Genomic DNA, 26,964 nt, shown 5'->3' with positions numbered 1-26,964 from the left:
ACTGTTCCTAGGAATGATTCTGGACACAGTCCAGAAAAAGGTGTTTCTCCCGGAGGAGAAGGCCAGGGAGTTATCCGAGCTAGTCAGGAACCTCCTAAAACCAGGCCAGGTGTCAGTGCATCAGTGCACGAGGGTCCTGGGAAAAATGGTGGCTTCTTACGAAGCAATTCCATTCGGAAGATTCCATGCAAGAAAGAGGGCCGCAGATTTGGCATTCAGGATTGGGTCCTGGTGACCACGGACGCCAGCCTGAGAGGCTGGGGGGCAGTCACACAGGGAAAAAATTTCCAGGGCTTGTGGTCAAGCATGGAAACATCTCTTCATATAACAGGCGGTATTGATCCAATCAGACAACATCACGTCAGTCGCCCACGTAAACGGACAGGGCGGCACGAGAAGCAGGAGGGCAATGGCAGAAGCTGCAAGGATTCTTCGCTGGGCGGAAAATCATGTGATAGCTCTGTCAGCAGTGTTCATTCCGGGAGTGGACAACTGGGAAGCAGACTTCCTCAGCAGACACGACCTTCACCCGGGAGAGTGGGGACTTCACCCAGAAGTCTTCCACCTGATTGTAAACCGTTGGGAAAAACCAAAGGTGGACATGATGGCGTCACGTCTAAACAAAAAACTAGACAGATATTGCGCCAGGTCAAGGGACCCTCAGGCAATAGCGGTGGACGCTCTGGTGACACCGTGGGTGTACCAGTCAGTGTATGTGTTCCCTCCTCTGCCTCTCATACCAAAAGTACTGAGAATCATAAGAAGGAGAGGAGTAAGAACGATACTCGTGGTTCCGGATTGGCCAAGAAGGACTTGGTACCCGGAACTTCAAGAGATGCTCACGGAAGACCCGTGGCCTCTACCTCTAAGAAAGGACCTGCTCCAGCAGGGGCCTTGTCTGTTCCAGGACTTACTGCGGCTGCGTTTGACGGCATGGCGGTTGAACGCCGGATCCTGAAGGAAAAAGGCATTCCAGATGAAGTCATCCCTACCCTGGTCAAAGCCAGGAAGGATGTAACCGCAAAACATTATCACCGCATTTGGCGAAAATATGTTGCGTGGTGTGAGGCCAAGAAGGCCCCTACAGAGGAATTTCAACTGGGTCGTTTCCTCCATTTCCTGCAAACAGGACTGTCTATGGGCCTAAAATTAGGGTCCATTAAGGTTCAAATTTCGGCCCTGTCGATTTTCTTCCAGAAAGAACTGGCTTCAGTACCTGAAGTTCAGACATTTGTAAAAGGGGTACTGCATATACAACCTCCTTTTGTGCCTCCAGTGGCACCTTGGGATCTCAATGTTGTTTTGAGGTTCCTTAAGTCACATTGGTTTGAACCACTCACCACTGTGGACTTAAAATATCTCACATGGAAGGTGACGATGCTGTTAGCCCTGGCTTCAGCCAGGCGTGTGTCAGAATTGGCGGCTTTATCATATAAAAGCCCTTACTTAATTTTTCATTCTGACAGGGCAGAATTGAGGACTCGTCCTCAATTTCTCCCTAAGGTGGTTTCTGCTTTTCACATGAACCAACCTATTGTGGTGCCTGCGGCTACTAGGGACTTGGAGGACTCCAAGTTACTTGACGTTGTCAGGGCCCTGAAAATATATGTTTCCAGGACGGCTGGAGTCAGAAAGTCTGACTCGCTGTTTATCCTGTATGCACCCAACAAGCTGGGTGCTCCTGATTCTAAGCAGACTATTGCTCGTTGGATTTGTAGTACAATTCAGCTTGCACATTCTGTGGCAGGCCTGCCACAGCCAAAATCTGTAAAAGCCCATTCCACAAGGAAAGTGGGCTCATCTTGGGCGGCTGCCCGAGGGGTCTCGGCTTTACAACTTTGCCGAGCAGCTACTTGGTCAGGGGCAAACACGTTTGCTAAATTCTACAAATTTGATACCCTGGCTGAGGAGGACCTGGAGTTCTCTCATTCGGTGCTGCAGAGTCATCCGCACTCTCCCGCCCGTTTGGGAGCTTTGGTATAATCCCCATGGTCCTTACGGAGTCCCAGCATCCACTAGGACGTCGGAGAAAATAAGATTTTACTTACCGATAAATCTATTTCTCGTAGTCCGTAGTGGATGCTGGGCGCCCATCCCAAGTGCGGATTGTCTGCAATACTTGTACATAGTTATGGTTAACTAAATCGGGTTATTGTTGTTGTGAGCCATCTTTTCAGAGGCTCCTTCGTTGTTATCATACTGTTAACTGGGTTCAGATCACAAGTTGTACGGTGTGATTGGTGTGGCTGGTATGAGTCTTACCCGGGATTCAATATCCTTCCTTATTATGTACGCTCGTCCGGGCACAGTATCCTAACTGAGGCTTGGAGGAGGGTCATAGGAGGAGGAGCCAGTGCACACCACCTGATCCTAAAGCTTTTATTCTTGTGCCCTATCTCCTGCGGAGCCGCTATTCCCCATGGTCCTTACGGAGTCCCAGCATCCACTACGGACTACGAGAAATAGATTTATCGGTAAGTAAAATCTTATTTTTTTAATCACATATCTAATCAAACATCACTTTAGAAAAAAAAAAACATATGGGCAATACTAGCACATCTCTGCATACACTTCCAGCCCCACTGGATTCTTCCTATGATTAATAGGTTTAATTAAGTGAGAGTTGATTTATAGGGATGATGACATGTCATCAGTTACAGTGTGGTCAAGCAGCAAGGGGGCAGCGATATTTTGATGCTTTGCAGCGCAGAACTAGCATGCTGGCATGTAAACTCTCCCGCTTGTTGACATCTTAAAGGCCCGTACACACTAGTCGATAAAGCAAATGACGTCACTCATTTTGACCGACATTGTTCATTATATCGACTAGTGTATACGCTGTAAACGATGAGCGCTGTGCTCATCGTTAACTACCCTCAGTCTCGGCTCTGCATGCAGCTCAATTTGAACTAATCGGCCAAAGCTGCATGCTCCAGTCGGCCGCGTCATGACTGCGTCACTGTGCGATATTGCTAGCCGTATCGCACAGTGTGTGCCCACGTCGGGCGGCCCGGCCTGGGAGGGGGACACGCTAGACGATGTCGCTCTCTGAGCATATCGCCTAGTATGTACTCACTTTAGCTGTCAAACAGCCATACCAAACCCTATTTATATACAGACCTCTCATAGGGATCCTCCAATTGATCTTGAGGTTAATTATGTGTCCAAGGTTATATTTAGGTATGTTGGTATCTTTATTTAACTTATTTAATTTGTATCTTAATTCCAGTAGAGGTAAAATTTCAGTTACAGTTGTATATACATCTTGTGAGCGCCCCAACTATGTAGTACTTTCTCCTTGTTGTACCTTGATCACTTTACACATAGCAAGGTAATCATGCTACAAACCCTACTAACATTTCTCACACTGCTGTCAGATCTGCTGCAAATAATGGTTGCTAAGGATTGCATATTTACGGTGATATTTAATAAACCTGTTATTGATTTGTAAAAAAGAGTTAGAATAACCGTATATTGGTATTTTCTGTTTATGTACTTCTGTCATGATTTGTAGCCCAGGTTTGGTCACATGAATCGGAATGACTGACTACACTTTTAAGGAAAACACAATTTTGTAGAGCTGTGACTATTGTGCAGAGAATTTTATGTAACTGTATGGCTCCTTTCAATCCATATTTACAAACATCAACTTTGTAGAGCTGAAAGATTTGAGCAGTTCCATGACTACTGAAGAGATGATAAAAGAAATAAAGGAGTTAAAGGCAGAATGTAGTAGACACCAGGAAAAGCTGCAGAAAATTAAATCTGCAACCAACCATGTCACTCCGGAAGAGAAAGAGAAGGTACAAGTTCAGTGTGGTGGTTTGAGATGAGTGATGGCATTAATACATGAGAAGTGAAAATATGATATTGTGTTGTGTCTGCACGAATACCTGTACTGCAAACTGCTTTATATAATGTGATACTACTAAACTGTTTGTTTTTTCTCCTCTTGTAGGTATATAGTGAACGGAAGCAGTTTTGTAAAGAATGGAGGAAAAGGAAAAGAATGGTGAGTTTTGCTTGCTGCTGAGCCAGCCTTGCTCTTTTGACCAAAATCAAGTGTAGGACCATCAGAAGTGGGATTATGTTTATTTTATATGTTGAATTTTGTCTAAATTCCAGCTGAATTATTCCACAAATGCTTTTAACAGAGAGAGCCTGTCCTAAAGCCGGCCCTACACTGGGCCTCATTCAGACTTGTATGCAAACCCAATGGTTTGCATACAAGATCAATGGTGGATGGTGTGAACATACACAGGACTCACACTGAGAGTACCCAAGCTGCAGCATGATTGATATGATGCGGCCATTTGGTGGCAGGGTGGCATAGGGCGGCGTTTTTTTAAAACTTGTGTATCGCCCCCATTTGGTAGGTGTGGCCAGGGACATCCTGGCTCCAACTGAGCAGTTCTGGTTATTCTGAGTAAGCTGAGGCTTTTCTATCTGACATTAAAGTGCTCTTTTCTTGAGAATTGAATAGAAAGTTTCTGCAATGCAGTGATCAAGCCAGAACTAAAACAAGGTTGTATATATATATAAATGTTTAGCACAATGGCAGAAGCAATTGTGACTGTATACTCATGTATGATTTCCCTTCAACACCAGGCCACAGACATTTTTGATGCTGTTCTTGAAGGTTATCCTAAAAGCAAGAAGCAATTCTTTGTAAGTAATATATCTTTTAGACATTTAAAACACTCCTGAGCCTTTACCTGCCAACATTGCTGTATATAAAATGTTTTGTTGTATGCATAGACATGTACAAAATGATTTCATTAAACTGTACAGTTTGTGGTATTTTTTTGTAAGTTTACGTAAGCATACCTCCCAACATGCCCCTCTCCAGGAGGGACAGAATGCTCTGCTCCTGCACTTCACTCTTAATGTATGATTGCAGTCACCTGTGGTGAAACACCTTTCTTATCCATTAACTAGTTCAATACCGGTGCCGGCAATCATACATTAAGAGGAAAGTCCAGGAGCAGAGCATTGTGTCCCTACTGGAGAGGGTCATGTTGGGAGGTATGTGTAAGCATGCATAAAAAGTCCCTTATATGGACAGTATTCACTTGATGTCGGATCCTTTCCAACGGAAACTGGCAGCCCCATTCAGTAGGTCGAATCATGATTTGACCTAAAAAAGTCGGAAACTGCTGTCCTTCCGTCTTCAATTGAATACTGCCCTATGTCTCTTGTGAGTGTATATTTTGTATCCATATCCCAAGTGTATGTTTTTGTAGATTACAGAATTATAATAGTGTTGAAGTCATGTTTCTTATAATTGAGGCTGCAATGGAAACTACAGTACATAACTTCAGACAAGCCTATCAAATACAGACCCACCCACATAACCTTCAGTGCTTCCCTATCTAATTACATCCTCTCTGTACAGTACACATAACATCACATATGTTGTCTTTCTTTACTCTCACACCCTCCTGACACTTGGCCAACATTGCGGGGTATCCTCATACATCCCATTAAGAACCTTTGCAATCTGGCAGGACCATTATGCAATAGGTAGCTTCTATCCTTGTGTATCCAGGCCTATTTCCCTATAGATTGTAAGCATGCGAGCAGGGCTCTCCTACCTCTATGTCTGTCTGTTTTTACACAGTTTTGCTCTATTACTGTTGTTCTAATTGTAAAGCGCAACGGAATATGCTGCGCTATATAAGAAACTGCTAATAAATCAAAAATAAACAAATAATAACTACTGTGTGTGTGTGTGTGTATGTGTATATGTATATATATATATATATATATATATATATATATATATATATATATATATATATATATATATATATATATATATTTCTCTGACGTCCTAGTGGATGCTGGGAACTCCGAAAGGACCATGGGGAATAGCGGGCTCCGAAGGAGGCTGGGCACTCTAGAAAGATTTATGACTACCTGGTGTGCACTGACTCCTCCCACTATGACCCTCCTCCAAGCCTCAGTTAGATCTTGTGCCCGGTCGAGGTTGGATGCACACTAGGGGCTCTCCTGAGCCCTTAGAAAGAAAGTATAGCTTTAGGTTTTTTATTTTCAGTGAGACCTGCTGGCAACAGGCTCACTGCAGCGAGGGACTAAGGGGAGAAGAAGCGAACTCGCCTGCTTGCAGCCGGATTGGGCTTCTTAGGCTACTGGACACCATTAGCTCCAGAGGGATCGACCGCAGGCCCAGTCCTTGGTGTTCGGTCCCGGAGCCGCGCCGCCGTCCCCCTTACAGAGCCAGAAGCAAGAAGAGGTCCGGAAAATCGGCGGCAGAAGACATCAGTCTTCACCAAGGTAGCGCACAGCACTGCAGCTGTGCGCCATTGCTCCTCATACACACTTCACACTCCGGTCACTGAGGGTGCAGGGCGCTTGGGGGGGGCGCCCTGAGCAGCAATAAAAACACCTTGGCTGGCAAAAATACCACAATATATAGCCCCAGAGGCTATATATGTGGTAAATACCCCTGCCAGAATCCAGAAAAAAGCGGGAGAATAGGCCGCGGAAAAGGGGCGGAGCTATCTCCCTCAGACACACTGGCGCCATTTTCTCTTCACAGTGCAGCTGGAAGAAAGCTCCCCAGGCTCTCCCCTGTAGTTTTCAGGCTCAAAGGGTTAAAAAGAGAGGGGGGGCACTAAATTTAGGCGCAAATATTGTATATACAAGCAGCTATGGGGGAAAATTCACTCAGTTATAGTGTTAATCCCCACATTATATAGCGCTCTGGTGTGTGCTGGCATACTCTCTCTCTGTCTCCCCAAAGGGCTTTGTGGGGTCCTGTCCTCAGTCAGAGCATTCCCTGTGTGTGTGCGGTGTGTCGGTACAGCTGTGTCGACATGTTTGAGGAGGAGGCTTATATAGTGACGGAGCAGATGCCGATAAATGTGATGTCGCCCCCTGTGGGGCCGACACCAGAGTGGATGGTTAGGTGAAAGGTATTAACCGACAGTGTCAACTCCTTACATAAAAGGGTGGATGACGTAACAGCTGTGGGACAGCCGGCTTCTTAGCCCGCGACTGCCCAGGCGTCTCAAAGGCCATCAGGGGCTCAAAAACGCCCGCTCATTCAGATGGCAGACACAGATGTCGACACGGAGTCTGACTCCAGTGTCGACAAGGTTGAGACATATACACAATCCACTAGGAACATCCGTGACTTGATCCCGGCAATAAAAAATGTGTTACACATTTCTGACATTAACCTCTAAAAATGGGTTTTTATGTTTGGGGAGAAAAAGCAGGCAGTGTTTTGTTCCCCCATCAGATGAATGAATGAAGTGTGTGAAAAGCGTGGGTTCCCCCTGATAAGAAACTGGTAATTTCTAAAAAGTTACTGATGGCGTACCTTTTCCCGCCAGAGGATGAGTTACGCTGGGAGATATCCCCTAGGGTGGATAAGGCGCTCACACGATTGTCAAAATAGGTGTCACTGCCGTTTTAGGAACGGCCACTTTGAAGGTACCTGTTGATAAAAAGCAGGAGGCTATCCTGAAGTCTGTATTTACACACTCAGGTATTAGACTGAAACCTGCAGAGCGTGCTGCTGCAGCGTGGTCGGTGACCCTGTCAAACATACTAGTTTGCTAACATGAGAACATATTAAAGACGTCTTATATATGAGGGATGCACAGAGGGATATTTTGCCGGCTGGCATCCAAAATGAATGTAATGTCCATTCTGTCAGGAGGGTATTGGAGACCTGTCACTGGACAGGTGATGCTGACTTTAAAAGGCGCATAGAGATTCTGCCTTATAAGGGTGAGGAATTATTTGGGGATGGTCTCTGGGACCTCGTATCCGCAGCAACAGCTGGGAAGAAATATTTTTACCTCAGTTTTCCTCACAGACTAAGAAAGCACTGTATTATCAGGTACAGTCCTTTCGGCTTCAGAAAAGCAAGCGGGTCAAAGACGCTTCCTTTCTGTACAGAGACAAGGGAAGAGGGAAAAAGCTGCACCAGTCAGCCTGTTCCCAGAATCATAATTCTTCTCTCGCTTCCTCTGAGTCCACAGCATGACGCGGGGGCTCCACAGGTGTAGCCAGGTACGGTGGGGGGCCGTCTCAAAAATTTCAGCGATCAGTGGGCTCGCTCACAGGTGGATCCCTGTTTCATTCAAGTAGTATTTCAGGGGTACAAGCTGGAATTCGAGATGTCTTCCCCCTGCCGTTTCCTCAAATATGCCTTGCCGACAACTCCCTCAGGCAGGGAGGCTGGGCTAGAGGCAATTAATAAGCTGTATTCCCAGCAGGTAATACTGAAGGTGCCCCTACTTCAACAAGGACGGGGTTACTATTCTACACTGTTTGGGGTACCGAAACCGCATGGTTCGGTGTGACCCTTTTTTATATTTAAAATCCTTGAACACATACATAAAAAAATTCAAGTTCAAGATGGAATCGCTCAGGGCGGTTATTGCAAGCCTGGACGAGGGGGATTACATGGTATCCCGGGACATCAAGGATGCTTACCTGCATGTCCCCATTTACTATCCTTGCCAGGAGTACCTCAGATTGTGGTACAGGATTACCATTACCAAGTCCAGACTCTGCCGTTTGGACTGTACATGGCACCGAGGGTGTTACCAAGGTAATGGCCGGAATGATGATACTCCTTCGAAAAAGGGGAGTTTTTAATGATCCCGTACTTGGACAATCTCCTTATAAGGGCAAGGTCCAAGGAGCAGTTGCTAGTCGGGGTAGCACTATTTTGGAAAGTGCTACAACAGCACGGTTGGATTCCAAACAGTCCAAAGACACAGCTGTTTCCTACGACACGTCTACTGTTCCTGGGGATGGTTCTGGACACAGACCAGAAATAAGTGTTTCTCCCGGAGGAGAAAGCCAAGGAGCTGTCATCTCTAGTCAGAGACCTCCTGAAGCCAAAACAGTTATCGGTGCATCATTGCACGCGAGTCCTGGGAAAAATGATAGCTTCCTACGAAGCAATCCCATTCGGCAGGTTCCATGCAAGAACTTTTCAGGGGGACCTGTTAGACAAGTGGTCTGGATCACATCTTCAGATGCATCGGCTGATAACCCTGTCTCCAAGGACCAGGGTATCTCTACTGTAGTGGCTGCAGAGTGCCCATCTTCAAGAGGGCCGCAGGTTCGACATACAGGACTAGGTCCTAGTGAACATGGATGCCAGCCTTTGAGGCTGGGGGGCAGTCACACAGGGAAGAAGCTTCCAGGGACTTTGGTCAAGTCAGGTGACTTCCCTACATAAATATTCTGGAATTGAGGGACATTTACAATGCCCTGAGTCAGGCAAGGCCTCTGCTTCAAAACCGGCCGGTCCTGATCCAATCAGACAACATCACGGCAGTCGCCCATGTAAACCAACAGGGCGGCACAAGAAGCAGGATGGCGATGGCAGAAGCCACAAGGATTCTCCGATGGGCGGAAAATCATGTGTTAGCACTGTCAGCAGTGTTCATTCCCGGAGTGGACAGCTGGGAAGCAGATCTTCTCAGCAGACACGACTTCTACCCGAGAGAGTGGGGACTTCATCCAGAAGTCTTCTAAAGGATTGTACACCATTGGAAAAGGCCACAGGTGGACATGAAGGCGTCCCGCCTCAACAAAAAGCTATAAAAGATATTGCGCCAGGTCAAGGGACCTTCAGGCGATAGCTGTGGACGCTCTGGTAACACCGTGGGTGTACCAGTCGGTTTATGTGTTCCCCCCTCTGCCTCTCATACCAAAGGTACTGAGAATAATAAGAAGGCGAGGAGTAAGAACGATACTCGTGATTCCGGATTGGCCAAGAAGAGCCTGGTACCCAGAACTTCAAGAAATTATATCAGAGGACCCATGGCCTCTGCCGCTCAGACAGGACCTGCTGCAGCAGGGGCCCTGTCTGTTCCAAGACTTACCGCGGCTACGTTTTGAGGGCATGGCGGTTGAACGCCGGATCCTAAAGGAAAAGGGCATTCCGGAGGAAGTCATTCCTACGCTGATTCAAGCCAGGAAAGATGTAACTGCAAAACATTATCACCGCATATGGCGGAAATATGTTGCTTGGTGTGAGGCCACAAAAGGCCCCAACAGAGGAATTTCAACTAGGTCGATTTCTGTATTTCCTACAAGCAGGAGTGTCTATGGGCCTAAAATTAGGCTCCATTAAGATACAGATCTCGGCTCTGTCGATTTTTCTTCCAGAAAGAATTAGCTTCAGTACCTGAAGTTCAGACATTGTGAAAGGAGTGCTGCATATTCAGCCCCCGGTTGTGCCTCCAGTGGCACCTTGGGATCTCAACGTGGTGTTGAGTTTCTTAAAATCACATTGGTTTGAACCACTAAAAACCGTGGATCTAAAATATCTCACGCGAAAGTGGTCATGTTATTGGCCTTGGCTTCGGCCAGGCGTGTATCAGAATTGTCGGCTTTGTTATATAAAAGTCCTTATCTGATTTTCCATATGGATAGGGCAGAATTGAGGACTCGTCCCCAGTTTCTCCCTAAGGTGGTATCAGTTTTTCACTTGAACCAACCTATTGTGGTGCCTGCGGCTACTAGGGACTTGGAGGATTCCAAGTTACTGGACGTAGTCAGGGCCTTGAAAAATTATGTTTCCAGGACGGCTAGAGTCAAGAAAATTGACTCGCTATTTATCCTGTATGCACCCAACAGGCTGGGTGCTCCTGCTTCTAAGCAGACTATCGCTCGCTGGATCTGTGACACGATTCAGCAGGCGCATTCTGCGGCTGGACTGCCGCATCTTAAATCAGTGAAAGCCCATTCCACAGGGAAGGTGGGCTCATCTTGGGCGGCTGCCCGAGGGGTCTCGGCTTTACAACTTTGCCGAGCTGTTACTTGGTCAGGGGCAAACACGTTTGCAAAATTCTACAAATTTGATACCCTGGCTGAGGAGGACCTTGAGTTCTCTCATTCGGTGCTGCAGAGTCATCCGCACACTCGCGCCCGTTTGGGAGCTTTGGTATAATCCCCATGGTCCTTACGGAGTTCCCAGCATCCACTAGGACGTCAGAGAAAATAAGATTTTACTCACCGGTAAATCTATTTCTCGTAGTCCGTAGTGGATGCTGGGCGCCCATCCCAAGTGCGGATTGTCTGCAATACTTGTAAATAGTTATTGCTAACTAAAGGGTTATTGTTGAGCCATCTGTTGAGAGGCTCAGTTGTTTTCATACTGTCAAACTGGATATAGTATCACGAGTTGTACGGTGTGATTGGTGTAGCTGGTATGAGTGTTACCCGGGATTCAAAATCCTTCCTTATTATGTCAGCTCGTCCGGGCACAGTGTCCTAACTGAGGCTTGGAGGAGGGTCATAGTGGGAGGAGCCAGTGCACACCAGGTAGTCATAAATCTTTCTAGAGTGCCCAGCCTCCTTCGGAGCCCGCTACTCCCCATGGTCCTTTCGGAGTTCCCAGCATCCACTACGGACTACGAGAAATAGATTTACCGGTGAGTAAAATCTTATTATATATATATATATATATATATATATATATATATATATATATATATATATATATATATATATATATATATATATATATATATATATATATATATAAAAAAGAAAGGAAATTGGCGCCCAAAGGTTATTTTAACCTATAAATACAGGGAACCCAGTGGGTTTCACAATTAACATTGATTTTAAAACATAAACATGAACTGTTCTTTCATTAAAAATGTATTAAAATGTACAGAAGCAATGAAGCAAGTCCATCATATTACACAGACAAAATGATGTAATTTCTCTTCGAATACTCCATCTTTGAAGTTGATAGAGGAATATCGGCAACTTAGTGCAGTATCTTTAATCTTCCTCATATACTATTCAGAGATAACATCAAATATAACAACCCAACGCGTTTAGTCTAGTAACTAGACTTCATCAGGGGTATGTCTTTTGGTATTAACATTTATCAAAATGTGATCAATCAGAGTGGACACTCAGGATTTTTCAAAGAATAACTTCAAAACATCAAAAAGGAGACTGACAAAACTTCAAGCCAGTCTCATATATTCGATTGATCAGAATTCAGCTATTTCCTATGTTTCAAACTTTCAAAAGGAAGGTGAAAACAGCAAGATCCTGCCAAAAATGGACCTCATGTGTCAAACACAAACGTGAAATACAGATACGTATAAGCTATCCATACAGATTCACACAGGAAAAAACTTTCCAAACAGACAGCCAGTGGTACTCCAGTGTCCTTTTGAAAGTTAGAAACATAGGAAATAGCTGAATTCTGATCAATCGAATATATGAGACTGGCTTGAAGCTTCGGCAGTCTCCTTTTTGATGTTTTGAAGTTATTCTTTGAAAAATCCTGAGTGTCCACTCTGATTGATCACATTTTGATAAATGTTAATACCAAAAGACATACCCCTGATGAAGTCTAGTTACTAGACTAAACGCGTTGGGTTGTTATATTTGATGTTATCTCTGAATAGTATATGAGGAAGATTAAAGATACTGCACTAAGTTGCCGATATTCCTCTATCAACTTCAAAGATGGAGTATTCGAAGAGAAATTACATCATTTTGTCTGTGTAATATGATGGACTTGCTTCATTGCTTCTGTACATTTTAATACATTTTTTATGAAAGAACAGTGTGTTTTAAAATCAATGTTAATTGTGAAACCCACTGGGTTCCCTGTATTTATAGGTTAAAATAACCTTTGGGCGCCAATTTCCTTTCTTTTTATATTTTCTGTATCTAGTCCCTCCTAACAAGGGACTTAGTGAAATAGGCAGCCCCTCCCAAGGAGTACTGTATCTTATTGTATCTAATTAGCCTTAGAACAGCGAAGAAGGAGAGTATTTGGTTGATAGGGAGAGGACGTGGCTGGTGTCCTCTCCGTTTATTGTAGAACTAGAAGTTGATTGGTTTATTGCTTTTGCTTAATTGTGGGGAGGATTGGGGAGCAGCTGTTAGGAGGAGTACAGTGCAGAGTTTTGCTAATAAGTGACCACCAGTTTTTATCCGTTCTCTGCCTGAAAAAAACGCTCCATACCATATCTGTGCTCAGTGTGCTGCATAATATATCTGTGCTGAGTGCTCACACTGCTTAATTGTGGGGACTGGGGAGCAGCTATAGCAGGAGTACAGTGCAGAGTTTTGCTGACAGTGACCACCAGTATACATTGTCTGCCTGAAGAAAAACACTCCATATCTGTGCTCAGTGTGCTGCTTTATTGTGGGGACTGGGGACCACCAGTATAATTAATATTATATAGGAGGAGTACAGTGCAGAGTGCACTGCTGTACCTACCTCTGTGTCGTCATCCATTAAGTATACTATCCATCTACATTCTATACCTGTGGTGCATTTTAGACAGTTTTGCAGTTTGCTGACAGTGTCCACCAGTATACTATATATATACTTATAGCAGTACGGTAGGCCACTGCTGTACCTACCTCTGTGTCGTCACTCGTCATATATTAAGTATACTATCCATCTACATTCTATACCTGTGGTGCATTTTAGACAGTTTTGCAGTTTGCTGACAGTGTCCACCAGTTTATTATATATATACTTATAGCAGTACGGTAGGCCACTGCTGTACCTACCTCTGTGTCGTCACTCGTCATCCATTAAGTATACTATCCATCTACATTCTATACCTGTGGTGCATTTTAGACCGTTTTGCAGTTTGCTGACAGTGTCCACCAGTATACTATATATATATATATATATACTTATAGCAGTACGGTAGGCCACTGCTGTACCTACCTCTGTGTCGTCACTCGTCATCCATTAAGTATACTATCCATCTACATTCTATACCTGTGGTGCATTTTAGTTTTGCGCAGTAAATATAGTAGTAGGCCATTGCTATTGATACTGGCATATAATTCCACACATGAAAAAAATGGAGAACAAAAATGTGGAGGTTAAAGGGAAAGATCAAGATCCACTTCCACCTCGTGCTGAAGCTGCTGCCACTAGTCATGGCCGAGACGATGAAATGCCATCAACGTCGTCTGCCAAGGCCGATGCCCAATGTCATAGTAGAGAGCATGTAAAATCCAAAACACAAAAGTTCAGTAAAATGACCCAAAAATCAAAATTAAAAGCGTCTGAGGAGAAGCGTAAACTTGCCAATATGCCATTTACGACACGGAGTGGCAAGGAACGGCTGAGGCACTGGCCTATGTTCATGGCTAGTGGTTCAGCTTCACATGAGGATGGAAGCACTCATCCTCTCGCTAGAAAAAAGAAAAGACTTAAGCTGGCAAAAGCACAGCAAAGAACTGTGCGTTCTTCAAAATCACAAATCCCCAAGGAGAGTCCAATTGTGTCGGTTACGATGCCTGACCTTCCCAACACTGGACGGGAAGAGCTTGCGCCTTCCACCATTTGCACGCCCCCTGCAAGTGCTGGAAGGAGCACCCGCAGTCCAGTTCCTGATAGTCAAATTGAAGATGTCACTGTTGAAGTACACCAGGATGAGGATATGGGTGTTGCTGGCGCTGGGGAGAAAATTGACAAGGAGGATTCAGATGGTGAGGTGGTTTGTTTAAGTCAGGCACCCGGGGAGACACCTGTTGTCCGTGGGAGGAATATGGCCATTGACATGCCTGGTCAAAATACAAAAAAAATCAGCTCTTCGGTGTGGAATTATTTCAACACAAATGCGGACAACAGGTGTCAAGCCGTGTGTTGCCTTTGTCAAGCTGTAATAAGTAGGGGTAAGGACGTTAACCACCTCGGAACATCCTCCCTTATACGTCACCTGCAGCGCATTCATCATTAGTCAGTGACAAGTTCAAAAACTTTGGGTGACAGCGGAAGCAGTCCACTGACCACTAAATCCCTTCCTCTTGTAACCAAGCTCCTGTAAACCACACCACCAACTACCTCAGTGTCAATTTCCTCCTTACCCAGGAAAGCCAATAGTCCTGCAGGCCATGTTACTGTCAAGTCTGACGAGTCCTCTCCTGCCTGGGATTCCTCCGATGCATCCTTGAGTGTAACGCCTACTGCTGCTGGCGCTGCTGTTGTTGCTGCTGGGAGTCTATCGTCATTCAAGAGGGGAAGTCGGAAGACCACTTGTACTACTTCCAGTAAGCAATTGACTGTCCAACAGTCCTTTGCGAGGAAGATGAAATATCACAGCAGTCATCCTGCTGCAAAGCAGATAACTCAGGCCTTGGCAGCCTGGGCGGTGAGAAACGTGGTTCCGGTATCCATCGTTAATTCAGAGGCAACTATAGACTTGATTGAGGTACTGTGTCCCTGGTACCAAATACCATCTAGGTTCCATTTCTCTAGGCAGGCGATACCGAAAATGTACACAGACCTCAGAAAAAGACTCACCAGTGTCCTAAAAAATGCAGTTGTACCCAATGTCCACTTAACCACGGACATGTGGACAAGTGGAGCAGGGCAGACTCAGGACTATATGACTGTGACAGCCCACTGGGTAGATGTATTGCCTCCCGCAGCAAGAACAGCAGCGGCGGCACCAGTAGCAGCATCTCGCAAACGCGTTCCTAGGCAGGCTACGCTTTGTATCACCGCTTTCCAGAATAGGCACACAGCTGACAACCTCTTAGGGCAACTGAGGAAGATCATCGCAGAATGGCTTACCCCAATTGGACTCTCCTGGGGATTTGTGACGTCTGACAACGCCAGCAATATTGTGCGTGCATTACATCTGGGCAAATTCCAGCACGTCCCATGTTTTGCACATACATTGAATTTGGTGGTGCAGAATTATTTAAAAAACGACAGGGGCGTGCAAGAGATGCTGTCAGTGGCCCGAAGAATTGCGGGCCACTTTCGGCATTCAGGCACCGCGTACAGAAGACTGGAGCACCACCAAACATTCCTGAACCTGCCCTGCCATCATCTGAAGCAAGAGGTGGTAACGAGGTGGAATTCAACCCTCTATATGCTTCAGAGGATGGAGGAGCAGCAAAAGGCCATTCAAGCCTATACATCTGCCCACGATATAGGCAAAGGAGGGGGAATGCACCTGACTCAAGCGCAGTGGAGAATGATTTCAACGTTGTGCAAGGTTCTGCAACCCTTTGAACTTGCCACACGTGAAGTCAGTTCAGACACTGCCAGCCTGAGTCAGGTCATTCCCCTCATCAGGCTTTTGCAGAAGAAGCTGGAGACATTGAAGGAGGAGCTAAAACAGAGCGATTCCGCTAGGCATGTGGGACTTGTGGATGGAGCCCTTAATTCGCTTAACCAGGATTCACGGGTGGTCAATCTGTTGAAATCAGAGCACTACATTTTGGCCACCGTGCTCGATCCTAGATTTAAAACCTACGTTGTATCTCTTTCCGGCAGACACAAGTCTGCAGAGGTTCAAAGACCTGCTGGTGAGAAAATTGTCAAGTCAAGCGGAACGTGACCCGTCAACATCTCCTCCTTCACATTCTCCCGCAACTGGGGGTGCGAGGAAAAGGCTAAGAATTCCTAGCCCACCCGCTGGCGGTGATGCAGGGCAGTCTGGAGCGAGTGCTGACATCTGGTCCGGACTGAAGGACCTGCCAATGATTACTGACATGTCGTCTACTGTCACTGCATATGATTCTCTCACCATGGAAAGAATGGTGGAGGATTATATGAGTGACCGCATCCAAGTAGGCACGTCAGACAGTCCGTACGTATACTGGCAGGAAAAAGAGGCAATTTGGAGGCCCTTGCACAAACTGGCTTTATTCTACCTAAGTTGCCACCCTCCAGTGTGTACTCCGAAAGAGTGTTTAGTGCAGCTGCTCACCTTGTCAGCAATCGGCGTACGAGGTTACTTCCAGAAAATGTGGAGAAGATGATGTTCATCAAAATGAATTATAATCAATTCCTCCGTGGAGACATTCACCAGCAGCAATTGCCTCCAGAAAGTACACGGGGACCTGAGATGGTGAATTCCAGTGGGGACGAATTAATAATCTGTGAGGAGGGGGATGTACACAGTGAAAGGGGTGAGGAATCGGAGGATGATGATGAGGTGGACATCTTGCCTCTGTAGAGCCAGTTTGTGCAAGGAGAGATTGATTGCTTCTTTTTTGGTGGGGGCCCAAACCAACCAGTCATTTCAGTCACAGTCGTGTGGCAGACCCTGTCGCTGAAATGATGGGTTCGTTAAAGTGTGCATGTCCTGTTTATACAACATAAGGGTGGGTGGGAGGGCCCAAGGACAATTCCATCTTGCACCTCTTTTTTTCTTTCATTTTTCTTTGCATCATGTGCTGTTTGGGGACAATTTTTTGGAAGGGCAATCCTGCCTGACACTGCAATGCCACTCCTAGATGGGCCAGGTGTTTGTGTCGGCCACTTGTGTCGCTTAGCTTAGTCACACAGCCACCTTGGTGCGCCTCTTTTTTTCTTTGCATCATGTGCTGTTTGGGGACAATTTTTTGGAAGGGCCATCCTGCCTGACACTGCAGTGCCACTCCTAGATGGGCCAGGTGTTTGTGTCGGCCACTTGTGTCGCTTAGCTTAGCCATCCAGCGACCTCTGTGCAAATTTTAGGACTAAAAATAATATTGTGAGGTGTTCAGAATAGACTGGAAATGAGTGGAAATTATGGTTATTGAGGTTAATAATACTATGGGATCAAAATGACCCCCAAATTCTATGATTTAAGCTGTTTTTTAGGTTTTTTTAAAAAAAAACACCCGAATCCAAAAACACACCCGAATCCGACAAAAAATTTTCGGTGAGGTTTTGCCAAAACGCGTCCGAATCCAAAACACGGCCGCGGAACCGAACCCAAAACCAAAACACAAAACGTGAAAAATTTCCGGTGCACATCACTTCCTTTTTGGGTGTGTTAAATGTCAACCGATGAATTGCTAGGATCAAGCCATAAACCCAAATATTTATATTTGTCCAATGTTGTTAGTTTGGGATTTGCTACATTTTCTCATGGATTGTGTTTATCAGAGTTGTAGACCAGTTTGTTTGCGTTATCCATTGATCTACTTTTTCCAAGGCAGAAGTCTAAAGGCCTGCATGCACCTGGCACCCCCGACCCGCCAGCACTGCCAATCCACCAGATATGCCGATCGGCGGTCATCATGATCGGCCATCTGTTGGGGGAGCAGGGAAATTCTGCATGTTAAAAATGCCTGATTCTCGGATCTCTGGATTTTTAAACATGTTAAATATTTTTGATCCCCCAACGCGATCGTCAGGGTGTTTTTGTTTTTTTTTACAGTAAATCCCTGCTGTATGGGAGCCATAAGATCACAGATTGTGCAGTGTGTCTGTACGACCGCGCAATACTTTGTACCATTGGTCCTCGGTTTGGCTGGGATACACATCGTCCTGAAGTGTATCCAGCCTAAATATTAAGTAGGATACACACTAGGCGATTTCAGCCTAAAAAATAAGTATTATATCGTCCAATGTGTATGGGGGCAATATTGGTGAACATCCGTGATCGTTATCGTTGAACAATAACTTTCAGTGTGCATGCTGATAAAGCTAAATATTTATCGTGTATATAACCCTTTATGAGGTCTAAGAACACTGTACGCTATCTACGTAAGAAGTACCGTAAGGGTACGCAAGTTGCGTATCGATCGCTTAGCCGTGATCGAGACGCTCAGGCGTCACGTTCACTCACGGCCAAGTGATCGCAGGCAGGCAGACTATTGGCTGTTGACTTATCGTAATGATTCGCTATAGCGTAGCGGCGCTCGGGACCACGAGGAGATCACCAGCGATGCAGACGCTCACAACGTTAAACCTTTATATCTATACCTTTAGTAATGAAATACACAGCAAACCTCAATGTAGAGACAAAGTGTAAGTGCAACCTTGTGTAACCTGATTAACTACAAAGCTGCTTGAGCGTCACCGATGCTCAGGGAATACTTAACACTATAAAGAATACACAGATACCTGGGCTTAGGGTCCGAAACCTATTATATGTATTATGACTATTATACTTGCAAAAAGAATCACAGTACAAAGCATACACTACAATATAACATAAACCAACTAACCAGATAACTACACAGGGAAATACAATACAATACAATTAAGTCTAATCCAGGAAAAATACGAGAGAATGAGAAGAGAGGGAGAGAGAGAAATGGCTCACAGTAAGACAATATGATTACGGAGAGAACTTACGCACAAGGGGAACGATCGCATGCGCCTCGATATCCAGCTCCCGATTATCAGCAATGAGAACCGTTGAAGAGAGTGAAGTTGGATATGGTCGGCCTGCTATTTATGCCCCACACACAATACAATTCAATGGTCCCTACAATCTCATTGTTCATTGGACACAGGAATTCGGCTTCGCATTATAACAAAAGGTCATAGGTTGATTCATACAGGTGGGCTGTGACTATTTCCAACTGCTCAGGTGGGAGGGAAACTGGGTTTCCCGCCGCATGGGTAATAAAGTGCAAATAAAGTAAATGTTCATAAACTTCTTATGTCCATAACTATTCGCACGAGCGATTGATCTGCTTCAAACCAACACCGGAATATTTCTAATTAAATATTCTTCCGATGGATACTAAACACCACTGTATTACTCCTATCTGACCCTTCGTATCAAACAAAGAGGGATTCCTCTGTTCATAAACATTCTATACTAACCAAACTTTCAGAATCTATCAAAGGGACCATGATCTACAAAATACATTATTAGTGAAAATATGTAATGATTGAGTCGCACGCTATGATCGCATAAACTCTACCGTAAATACGCATACCATGCGCCTGCGGGTGCCCGCGACTGTGAGTATGCGCACGTACGGGAGAGCGTACGCATGCGCAGCACGGACCTGTGTGAGGTGCAAATATGGTAGTGTGCATAGAGATATTTTTCTGACTTTGACAATGCGCTATATCGATGAACGTTATATCGTTCAACGATATAGTTGCTCATCGCCGGCATTCCTGCATCGGCTAGTGTGTACCCACCTTTTAGAGTGATAGCACCGGAACATTTAGCTTTATACATAGTGGAGTTTTCCTGTGAAATAGGCGTAAAAGCACTTCTACACTACCTGTGCACCAAATTCTGCTTAATAGTATAGCACAGTGGTTCCCAAACTTTCTTGAATCACATCGTCCTATAGTAGGAGGATATTTTTCACGGCACCCCCAGTCAAAAACTTTGATTGAAAAATGTAGAAAAAAAAAAATTGAACAACTCCTTAAGTTCAGTTAGGTGGTGGTAGACAGGGTTGTACTTCTGCTTGTCCATTTGTTTTTTATGATTGGTAGCCACAAGCAATGGTTTTGCAACTTACAGGTTCTTTTACTGCACCAATAAGGATCCTTTTAAAGCTTAAATAGTTCTGTCCTATATATTGAATTTAGATTTTATAGGATGAATGTCTTTCATTCTAATAGGAATATATAGATTACAATCCCTAAGTCTTTGGGTATGATGAATTCCAAATTCTGCAGCCCACTCCTGCTGGCCATATGTTTACCTCCGGCTCTCCATTGGTATGGCAGAGGTAACCAAAAGCTCACTGGTGATGAAAGAATCAGCCAAGATCATGGAATGGGTAGAAAATGGGATTTTGGTACTTACCGATAAGTCCTTTTCTCCGATTCCATAGGGGACACTGGAGTGAATATGCTGGGGTATAGACGGTGGACGAGTGGGCTGGCACTTTACATTTCTTTAGAATGTTAATTGGCTCCTCCCCCTCTATACCCCATAGGAACTCAGTTAAGTTTAACCAAGCCCGAGTGGAGACGGATACCATAAACAACAGAGGAAGGTGAGAAAGTACTACAATACCATACCATGAAAATCACAGCAAATATGAAACTGATGAGAACAGAGACCACAGAAGCTCTTAGCCTAAAAGGCAGAGAAGCGATGCAGAAGGAGGAACCAACTAAGAAGAAACAATAAATAAATATATCCAAATCGCCCCAATAACGAGATGCCGCCGAGAAGCAAGAGCGGTGGGAACGTCATGACAACACTGCAGTAACAAGAAACAGCACAGGGAGGGTGTCCAGTGTCCCCTATGGAATCTGAGAAAAGGATTTATCTGTAAGTACCAAAATCCCATTTTCTCCTCCTTCCACTAGGAGACACTTGAGTGAATACACTGGTGACGTCCCAAAGTTGACCTCCCGGGAGGAAATGTGCTGAGAGTCTGCAGTACCCCTGACCGAGTCAAAGACAGTGGTCACATGGAACACAGTAATTGTCGCCCTAAAGCGGAAAAGGAGAGATCCGTGAAGAAACGACTAGCCCCAGCTGGAAGATAAAAGTAGAAGTAAAACCAGCACAACACCCAAAGAGGACAAACAACCTCCAGAGGTGAAGATGTATGGGAATCTATCAAGGAGGAACTCCTAGACGAGGAATGTGTGAATGGGACCCAGCAGTGACTAACAACACACTGTGTGAAGTGCAACACGACCCCTTGAAGAGGTATGCGTGACAGGGCAAAACCCGACATCCACTGAGCTGTAGCATAGTCCACAGAAGAACCACGTTTATGGCGACATTGGAGATTGATCCACTGCAGGGAGTGAGCACATCCTAAGAGGAGGCAAACAACCCTGGAGATAGAATGCATAGGCAGGAGAGCACCATATCTGAATAATGTTGAAAAATGTACTTGCAGCAGAAAACAACATGGTAGCAGAACCCCGGATGTACAAAAAAATGAAGGCCTAAATGGCTTATGGTAGTGCCGCAGGAATACAACCGTTACAGTCACCCTGGACCACAGACGTGGTAACAGTATACGAGACGGTTTTATATATATATAGATCGGCAGATATATCTATGGACGGATTGGGGAGTGTGCTGTGCATACACACGCCCGCCCAGTTCATGACGTCAGTCCCTGAGGGGGCGGGCGTGTACACACGCCCGCCCAGTTCAGCTGTCAATCGCCGGCCGCCGCAGCATGTGTACGGGCGGCCAGCTGGTCGCCCATACGCACACAGCGATGCGGCAATATATCGGTAGATATATTGGCCGTCGGCTGTGCTGCGGGGCCGACGCGATATGTCTGTGAACGACGGAGTTCACAGACATATAGGCCATACACACTGGCCGACGGACCCGCGATATATCATCTGTTCAATAGAACGTCCGATATATCGGCCAGTGTGTACCCACCGTTAGATTTGGTGGGTTATATTGTTTCTGTGCAGGGTAATTACTGGCAGCTTTATTTTTACACTGCAATTTAGATTTCAGTTTGAACACACCCCAACCAAATCTAACTCTCTCTGCCTGCCCTACCTCCCTGCAGTGCACATGGTTTTGCCCAACTACTAACAAATTTGCTGCTGCGATCAACTCTGAATTAGGCCCATAGTCTCCTACAGGCTATGAGGTATATGCAATAGCGGGCGAATCGGCAAAAAAGGCGAATTCCGGGCCGTTTTCGCCTCCAAAAATCAATTCGCCTATGCAGTGCAGTCATTTTTCGCAAAAAAACGGCCCGTCAAAATTCGCCTTTTTTCAATTCGCGTTTTTCCGAATTCGCCTTTTCTGCAATGGTACAGATGCTGCAATTCGCCTCCAGCATATTCAATTCAAGTTTGGAAATTCGCCTGCAGTGCTTTTAGACAGCAAATTCGCGATTTTCCATCCGCCACACTTTGGAGGGTGAAAACCAATAAAAAAAATTTAAACATGTTTTTTTTTGTGTTTTTTTTTTTTGGGAATAGTAGATCTATTTATATTAGAAGGGATTAGGTTTTTTTTTTTTTTTTGGGGGAGGCACAAATATTATTTATATATTTTTTAAAATAATATTTTTTTTATTTTATTGCTGGAACGTAAAATCAGAAAAAAAAATGGCGTGGGGTCCCCCCTCCAAAGCATAACCAGCCTCGGGCTCATTGAGCTGGTCCTGGTTCTAAAAATGCAGGGGAAAAATCGGGCAGGGATCCCCCGTATTTTTAAAACCAGCACCGGGCTCTGCGCCTGATGCTGGTGCCAAAAATACGGGGGACAAAACGAGTAGGGGTCCCCCGTATTTTTAACACCAGCACCGGGCTCCACTAGCTGGACAGATAATGCCACAGCCGGGGGTCACTTTTATGCCGTGCCCTGCGGCCGTGGCATTAAATATCCAACTAGTCACCCCTGGCCGGGGTACCCTGGGGGAGTGGGGACCCCTTCAATCAAGGGGTCCCCCCCCCCAGCCACCCAAGGGCCAGGGGTGAAGCCCGAGGCTGTCCCCCCCCATCCAATGGGCTGCGGATGGGAGGGCTGATAGCCTTTGTTGTAAAAAAAAGATATTGTTTTTTCCATTAGTACTACAAGTCCCAGCAAGCCTCCCCCGCAAGCTGGTACTTGGAGAACCACAAGTACCAGCATGCGGGAGAAAAACGGGCCCGCTGGTACGTGTAGTACTACTGAAAAAAAAATACCCAAATAAAAACAGGACACAGACACCGTCGACAGTAAAACTTTATTACACACTGCCGACACACACATACTTACCTATGTTCACACGCCGACATCGGTCCTCTTCTCCATGTAGAATCCCGGGGTACCTGAAAATAAAAGATCAATATACTCACCTCAACAGGCTCCAGAGATAAATCCACGTACTTGGCAAAAAAAGAAAGCGCATTTACCCGCTCCATAACGGACTGAAAGGTGTCCCATGTTGACACATGGGTCACCTTTCCACGATTAAGATCTGACAGTGACAGTTGTCACTGACAGGTCTCTAAGCCAATCAGGAAGCGCAAATTCGTTGCGCTCACCTGATTGGCTGATCGCTGTGACAGCGCCTTGCAAAGCCGCTCCATTATATTCAATGGTGGGAACTTAGCGGCTAGCGGTGAGGTCACCCGCCGGTCAGCGGTGACCGGCGGGTGACCCCACCGCTAGCCGCTAAGTTCCCACCATTGAAAGTAATGGAGCGGCTTTGCAAGGCGCTGTCAGAATACAGACGGCGTCCAGCCAATCAGCTGAGCGCCACGGAAGTAGCGCTTCCTGATTGGCTGAAGGGACATCAGTGACAAGAGTCACGTGATGTCCCGGCATTCGGGAGAAAGTAGTGTAATGTGAAAACATTACACTCCTTTCTAGTACGTATGGCTCGCTGATCGTTTTTTATTTTGCCAAGTACGTGGATTTACCACTGGACCTGGACCTCTGGACGGACGCTGGAAGGTGAGTATAATTTTTTGACAGGTACCCTCGGATCGTCGGAGATCGTTGCAGTCGGCGTGTCAACATAGGTAAGTATGTGTGTGTCGACGTATGAAATAAAGTTTTACTATCAAGGTGTCTGTGTCCTGTTTTTATTTGGGTATTTTTTTTTCAGTAGTACTACAGGTACCAGCGGGCCCGTTTTTCTCCCGCATGCTGGTACTTGTGGTTCTCCAAGTACCAGCTTGCAGGGGAGGCTTGCTGGGACTTGTAGTACTAATGGAAAAAACAATATCTTTTTTTTTTACACAAAAAGGCTATCAGCCCTCCCATCCGCAGCCCATTGGATGGGGGGGGACAGCCTCGGGCTTCACCCCTGGCCCTTGGGTGGCTGGGGGGGGGGGACCCCTTGATTGAAGGGGTCCCCACTCCCCCAGGGTACCCCGGCCAGGGGTGACTAGTTGGATATTTGATGCCACGGCCGCAGGGCACTATATAAAAGTGACCCCCGGCTGTGGCATTATCTGTCCAGCTAGTGGAGCCCGATGCTGGTGTTAAAAATACGGGGGACCCCTACTCGTTTTGTCCCCCGTATTTTTGGCACCAGCATCAGGTGCAGAGCCCGGTGCTGGTTTTAAAAATACGGGGGATCCCCTGTCATTTTTTTCCCCGCATTTTTAGAACCAGGACCAGCTCAATGAGCCCGAGGCTGGTTATGCTTTGGAGGGGGGACCCCACGCCATTTTTTTCCATGATTTTACCGTTCCTAGCTATTGGGCAGGAAGGCGAATTCAGCACGCCCACTGCTCGCCGATTGGCCTGGATCCGCCTGCGGGAGGGGCGAATCAGTTTTACATTGAATATAGTGAAACCAGCGTCCCGGCGACAGGGCTGCAGCTGGCGATAGCGGGCGAATCACACAGAGGCGGATCTAATGCCGCGATTCGCCCGCTATTGCATATACCCCTATGTGTCAAGGAATAATAGTGTACATAGCTAAGCGGGGTCGTATGAACCAGTTAAAACACTCTACCGGTGTCTTGATCCTGTGACCCTCTGTACTGAAGGCTGGAGCCCTGCTGGGTGAGCTATAATTAGCTCTATATACAGCCAGTAACCGAAAATGTAGCTAGAGTATTTAAGAATATATGGAGAGACAAGAATGGACAGTATAGCTGCTAACAGGACGGGAGTCCCAGCAGACTATGAAAGGTGAACATATAATTATATGTCGTTGTACGTAAAGATATAAGTTGACCACTTGACCACCATGTGGGCTCGAGACAAGGGTAATTAGGTAATGTGATTGTATTAGATTCATGTAACCAGTTGTAATGGGAAATTAGAAGCTAAACCACTGTAAGAAGGGGCCTATGCAGAGCAATTTGTGGTGCAAATCACTTTCCTGAAACCGGAATAGGGCAGTGACAGGATGTGTATATTACCTCGGGATTACAATCACCTCCAGGAGACTCGTGTCTCTTCAGTAAGAAGATGTGATTATAGGAAGCTGCTGGGATAATAGGCATGTGTAGAATGTGCTACAGACCGACCCACACACAAAGCCAAAAGCAATGTGTAGTCCTGAGACATAAGGCATGGCGAAGCACATGACGCTATACAGAATCCTGACAGCAACCTACGAACTATAGTTGCATACAAACTGTTTCTGCAGCGGAGTACACTGGTATTCCACAGGGAATAACATCGGGGTGTAGAGATGGATCTTGATCCGAGGCACCAACAGGCTAAAGCTTTGACTGTTCCCAGGATGCACTGCACTGCCTGCTCTATATCCCCGCCTCCAGGCACTGTAGCGAGGTTTGTAAGTTGGTGCCTTCAGTGCAGGCAGCTAACAGGGAGGGCTCTGTTAGGCAGCACTGAAAAGAGCTTTTCTCACAAGAAAGAAGACTTCACGGGCCACAGCGTAGGCACTTGGTGCTATATGTCATACTGCTGCGGCTCCTTCACCTCCCCCAGCGGCGCTGTATACTCCCGCGTCCTGGTTGCCAGGTACTTACAGCGGAGGCGCTCTGGTCTCATCAGGCACACATAACGCCGCTGCTCTCCTGGTTGTGGTCTCCGGTGACGGACTGCGCCACTGGCGTGGACACTGTGGCCTTGCAGGGACCCCACTATATCCACCTGGGCAAGGAGCACAGGTCGGATTTACTAAAATCCATTTAGTACAGGCATAGTACCCAGCGGTGAAGTCCAGCAGAGGGGATAAGGCGCTGACCTGTAGCCCCTCCCCCAGGCGCCATCTACAGCAGATGTTCCCGCCCTGGAGCTGCATCTCTTCCTCACTCTGTCAGCGTTTGGGCGCCATTACACACAGCTGCGCTAATTCTGGGACTGCTGGGCACTGTCTCCTCTGTAAAGCTGCCTGCCTCATCAGCGCTGTGCATTTATAGAACACTTAAGTATTCTACATGTCGTTTAGACAGCGTTAGTTAAGAACAAGTGCACCACTGACAGAATATATAGTACAAGTATTCTGTGATATACATCAGAATCCGCTTTATTGGCCAGGTGTACTCACGTACACTAGGAATTCTTTGTGGTACAATGCATCGCAAAGCAGCAACATGAAGGGGGAATACATAGCATAAGAAGGGGGAAAACGTAGCATACATTACAAACATTACACATATAAGTTCATACTGCACATTACAACTGTACAATAGACTCAACATATTATACATGTAAGACTAAAAACGAAGGCTGCTTGGCACCTATGCATTGGTATATCTGTATACATACATAGCTTTACGTAGTATTGCTAGTCCAGTGCAGTTTTATTGTTGTTTGTAATAATCTCTGTATTGTACATGTGACTGTGTGTGCCAATAGATGCTGTGTGGTTCCTATTCTGTGTATCTCACACATATTG

General features: G+C 45.8%; 1 protein-coding gene across 5 annotated transcripts in view; it reads left to right on the top strand.

Annotated features, from left to right (window-relative positions):
• The window catches only part of PSMC3IP (PSMC3 interacting protein), a 101,838-nt gene that overhangs the window by 28,417 nt on the left and 46,457 nt on the right, over window positions 1-26,964 (top strand). For all 5 annotated transcript variants that reach the window (XM_063960029.1, XM_063960027.1, XM_063960031.1 and 2 more), the window contains 3 exons: window positions 3,658-3,803; window positions 3,959-4,012; window positions 4,609-4,668. In XM_063960029.1, the coding sequence (XP_063816099.1) occupies window positions 3,658-3,803; window positions 3,959-4,012; window positions 4,609-4,668 (260 nt within the window). The remainder of the gene's footprint in view (window positions 1-3,657; window positions 3,804-3,958; window positions 4,013-4,608; window positions 4,669-26,964) is intronic.

Source organism: Pseudophryne corroboree, chromosome 3 (genome assembly GCF_028390025.1).
Source record: "Pseudophryne corroboree isolate aPseCor3 chromosome 3, aPseCor3.hap2, whole genome shotgun sequence".
Lineage (NCBI taxonomy): Eukaryota > Metazoa > Chordata > Amphibia > Anura > Myobatrachidae > Pseudophryne > Pseudophryne corroboree.
Note: the sequence above shows the minus strand (reverse complement) of the source record. Positions and strands in the feature narration are given on the sequence as shown.